Below are 5,177 nucleotides of genomic sequence, written 5' to 3'. Positions count from 1 at the left end.
ATTGGTCACGGTTTTTCGTTAATATCTCGGTAACGAAGCCTCAGTTTACATTGTTGCTAAGGAAAAAGTTGTTCCAATTCACCCCCCGAGTGCCCCATTTCCGGGTCGGAGGACATTTTTGGGACACCCTGTATACATATGACATATGATGTATATGTATATATACAAGAGTGTTAAAAAAAACCATTCAATATTTATGATACGTAGGACACACTGTACTAAGTAAAAAAAACCTTAGTAAACACAGGTCGAAAGGTCAACCGTTTCTGAGATATTAATATTTTTATCCAAAATAATTTCCTAATCTCAACTGGTTACACTGGGCACACTTTTACTCGATGAAAACAAGATTGCGCCATGCGCTTCCGCGATCATAACCAATCGTCAATATGACTCAGAGTACCACGTGACCGTGTTCCCCGCTCCCCGGAAACCGCTTTACCAACATTCAGCTTACCCTCCCTCCCTTTATTACTATGTCTATGATCTACCTCAATGTCAACTATCCTACAACAGTTGCGTGCAACTTGCGTAAAATATGTTCACATGAAGCGTTGTCTACAAAACCGTAGTAAAATGCGGAAATAGATGGCTACGGTTTTGTAGACAACAATTGTACATTATTGCTGGCAACTTACCCGAGACTTGTACACAACTGGTTATTAGGGAAGATTTTTACAATAGGCAGTAAAACTATTCATACTCCTGTTATATCCTGTTAGGAATATTACCTCTTTTCATTGCGCATTTTTATCTTATTACTTTCAAACGCGAAGAACGAACGAAAACTGTCAATTCAGCGACACATGAAAGCTTCGCGCGTAGTCAACCTTCCTCGAGGCGTTGATCGACGAAACGTTGACCGGCGGAACAGAAACATCAACAATTTCCAAAGACGCCACGACGACTCGAGAATTCTCTTACGAACAATAGCTTGTTGCTACCCCGTACCTTCCACGTTCTTCAATAAAAGAAGGGGGCAAGACCTCATAAAACGATTGTCCAAACCGGACAAGCTCTCTCAGTACGACGTCTCCCTTAGTTTTCGACTCGTGTGTGTCATTTCACCCACGGCAAGTTCGTTCGCCCTTCGACAGTCGCGCTTCACTTTAACTTTACACGCGACAGCGGGCTGAGTGATAACGGTCACTCAGCTGTTCAGTTTCGGGTTTCCGCTGCGATATCCCTTCCTTGTGCGACGCAATTTCGCGATTACGCGCGGCCTAACAGGCGAGTTCGATAAGACACCGGACCGCGAAGTGCAACGTCCGAGACGGCGACAACGTATCCCGCAGTGCCTGACACCTGTATCACGGCTCCGAGCGCCAGAAAGTCTTCCGCCGTTTCAAAGACCCGTAATCCCGATCGAACCGACTGAAAGCGACACGATACTATCATTCATCTTCATCATCATTGGTATGTCAAGAACTATATGTATCTTTTATTTTATTTAATTGTTAGAATACATCTTTGTTGTTATTATAAACGAGAGTGATTTCCTATCCCTCCCGTTACATATCCTAATTGCGTACTTCACCGGTAAGTTTAGACAGGGCGTTCTTTAGCACTTTAAAAGAGCCAGGACCCGAAATTATAAATAAAGTAACGACCGCAACGCGAGACCTAACACTTGCATATAAATTATAAATATGTAAATGTTAATAAAAGCGGTGTATATTCTCCCACATGTAGATTTGATAAACTATTTATGAAACTACATCTATTCTGAATTTATCTGTTACAAATATTCAAATGTTAGCAAGATATAAAAACGAATAAAACAAGAACATGTAAAAAGTAACATTACTAAAATGTCCATTAACGATGCATTTAGAATAAATTGTCTTGTAGTTAAGTGAAAAAATATATACTTTTTAGTTTCATGTTTCATGACTGTCATATTTATCCCTTAACCTTAAACTGAAGCATGGGATATTTTTATTCCTGTCAAATCATATAGATACACGCAATATGAATGGAATATATAACACTTCATTTGTGCTAATAGTACTCAGAATTCATGCTTTATCGGTAACGTCGTGTATTAACACTAAAACGGTAACTGGGCTACGTAGCCCTATGAACGTGGGACAGTTACTAAAATGTCCATTAACGATGCATTTAGAATAAATTGTCTTGTAGTTAAGTGAAAAAATATATACTTTTTAGTTTCATGTTTCATGACTGTCATATTTATCCCTTAACCTTAAACTGAAGCATGGGATATTTTTATTCCTGTCAAATCATATAGATACACGCAATATGAATGGAATATATAACACTTCATTTGTGCTAATAGTACTCAGAATTCATGCTTTATCGGTAACGTCGTGTATTGACACTAAAACGGTAACTGGGCTACGTAGCCCTATGAACGTGGGACAGAAAAAAGCATTGGATGATAGGTCTATTCTATACCTAGTCGGTGCTATTATAAATCGTTCTGAAATTCAAACGCGTCCCGGATTTCCGGCACTCGTTTTAGTACTGGCTCTTGTCACCTATGGCACTGCAAATCGACCAAGAAAGACCTATGAGATGTACCCCCGTGTACCGAACTGTGATCTAACCCTACTTGACCCTCCTCAACCCTACTCACGGCCATTTTACCTTATCTTGGATTGGCACGTCTAAAGTAAGTGTTCGTACATCGTATTATGATATTAGTTCTACTTAGCGACAATTCACATTATTATATTCTTCGTTTAGTAAAATATCAATCTTAATTTATTTTCATATATTTGACATTATTTTTTAAAATTTAGGGGAAAAATTATTCTGTTAGGTAACCGCTTGATATACTTTATTATCAATACGTAATATTATGTAAAAATGAAATGTTTTCATAAACATAATGAAATATTTTAAATGTTCGACAGTTTCCGATCATGAATGTTTATCCCTTTCTGATATTGTCATATAGTAGAGAAACAAGTTGATATTTGAAAAATGTTATAAATTTTGTGGATAGTTTAATATTTTTACATAAGTAAATGATGAATTATTTAAATATGTATTTCTAAAAAATTGTAATATCCTGTATACTCCTATTTTATCTTAAGTGAAACTCTTGTAATAAGATGTAATAGTGTAAAATATATTTTAGTAAATACATGAAAATAATAGTAATATAGGTTAATAATATACATTTAAATAAAAACCGAATATCAAACAGTATTTAGATTCACTTCTTTCATTCTAATAACCTTTATGTTCTTGCAGCACACAATGGCCAACAAATTGTTCATTTCATGTCTGAGACAAAATATTGCAATTCACATTCGTCAATCATCATCGGTAATACAATTTCCAGACAAAATTGGCAATAGAGATGTAGTAGGTCATGGATACAATGGAGAGGAATCATATATTGATCGTACTGACTATCCCATGCCTGCAATTCGTTTTAAAGCTAATACACCAGATATCATGGTAAAATAATTTTTATAATATTAAATTATATGCCATTTAAAAGAGAAATTACACAGAAATGTTGTACACAAATTTTAATTAAACATTATAGATAAGTCGGTTTGTTAAAAAGATATTTAATGCATCACTGTGTTGCATAGTTTGTAAAAAACAGATCAGTGTATTTAAGTTGACACAATTAAGTTGTTTTAATTGCCTATTTACATATAAAATATTATTGATGGAATTGCTTTCTGTGATTTTCCTACAAATTGAATTAATAAGAACAGTCATATTGGTCAACAACATGTTCTAAACCAATTTAATTTTATTAAATGGTTGTCATAATGTAGTACTATTTATGGTATTATTATTTCTTATCAATGTTCGCCCTAGGGTATTACATGACTTCTTATACTAGTTTCCTATTTGCCCTTAGTGCCATCTGCTCCCTTTTGCTTTCCTTCTTCATTTTCTTTCTCACTATATAACCTGTTGTTCTACTATCCAGCCCTAAACCTGTCATATGTATTTTTCTTCTAATTTCTCTATCCCTTCCCAGTCCTTCCAGCCCCACAGCTCAGCCCCAGAAGATACTATTTCCTCTACTATTGCGTCAAAGAGCTTCATTCTTCATTTAACATCCACCTTATACTTCCGTTTACTATTTATGGTATTATAAAACCACACTACATTTGCAATTATACTGATAAAACGGACATTATTCTTTATATAGGCATTAAGAGAGAAGGAAAAAGGAGATTGGAAGAAACTGTCTATTGACGAGAAAAAAGCATTATATCGTGCTAGTTTTTGTCAAACACTTTCAGAATTGCAAGCCCCAACAGGAGAATGGAAGGGACAGATTGGGATTGTATTTATGGGTATGGCCTTCAGTCTTTGGATGTATTATTTCCTCAAAACATTTGGTAAGTTAAAAATTTATTAATGTAACCTGTGCAGAATACTAGTTTGAGATAGATATTTTTTTTTACATTTTTTAAAAGCTAATTTATAATTATTCTGTCAATTAACTAGAATATTTATGAATATTCTCCTTTAGGCATATTAAAAATGATAAAACATGTATCAATTTCATATAACATTAATAAAATTTTACAGCATATGGACCACTACCAGAAACATTTGATGAGGAACACAGACTTGCTCAATTGGAGCGTATGCTAATACTTGAAGTCAATCCTATCAGTGGAATTAGCTCTAAAAAATAAATTTATCCAGCTTGTATTTAAAACATAGTATAAAAATATGTATTATATAGGGGCACTTATTTAATAAACAAAAGCAAATAAATGAAGTGTTACCATTAAAATAAGTGACTTTTAATATATATGTATAAATGAAGACGCAAATTGTTTTTACCAGGTAAATATACACAAATATTCATTCATTATTAACTTTTGTTCTTATTTTATCCAATTACTATGGTCTGTTTATCGAAAGAAGAGCCCTGGGATGTAGGTTCGACTTTTCGCGGTGTTGTCTCGATCGCGACACGTCTTCGGCGCTTGTCTCTCTCACTCTTCGCGTCTTGGCCAATGACGTTCGACCCAGTGATGTCAGAATCGTGGAACTTGGTTCCCCCACTATGACCTACCGGTGTCTCCCACTTTACTTCAACCGTTCTGACACAAGCATACCTCTAGATCAGTGCCACCAGGAGTCCTGGTCCAGGACACCAGGCCACGTGCCGAGGCAGGATGACTCTCGAGTGCTCGAGGGTTCTTCTTTCGATAAACAGACCA

General features: G+C 35.5%; 1 protein-coding gene across 1 annotated transcript; it reads left to right on the top strand.

Annotated features, from left to right (window-relative positions):
- The first annotated feature begins 2,523 nt into the window (after nucleotides 1-2,523).
- LOC107194499 lies at nucleotides 2,524-4,800 on the top strand. The gene is made up of 4 exons (XM_015584141.1): nucleotides 2,524-2,635; nucleotides 3,223-3,432; nucleotides 4,148-4,340; nucleotides 4,534-4,800. Exons 2-4 carry the CDS (start codon nucleotides 3,229-3,231, stop codon nucleotides 4,641-4,643), a joined length of 507 nt encoding a protein of 168 aa, XP_015439627.1. The 5' UTR covers nucleotides 2,524-2,635; nucleotides 3,223-3,228; the 3' UTR covers nucleotides 4,644-4,800.
- Nucleotides 4,801-5,177: the final 377 nt, after the last annotated feature.

This window comes from Dufourea novaeangliae, unplaced genomic scaffold (assembly GCF_001272555.1).
Source record: "Dufourea novaeangliae isolate 0120121106 unplaced genomic scaffold, ASM127255v1 scaffold43, whole genome shotgun sequence".
In the NCBI taxonomy this organism is placed as follows: domain Eukaryota; kingdom Metazoa; phylum Arthropoda; class Insecta; order Hymenoptera; family Halictidae; genus Dufourea; species Dufourea novaeangliae.
This window is presented reverse-complemented; position numbering and strand designations above follow the sequence as displayed.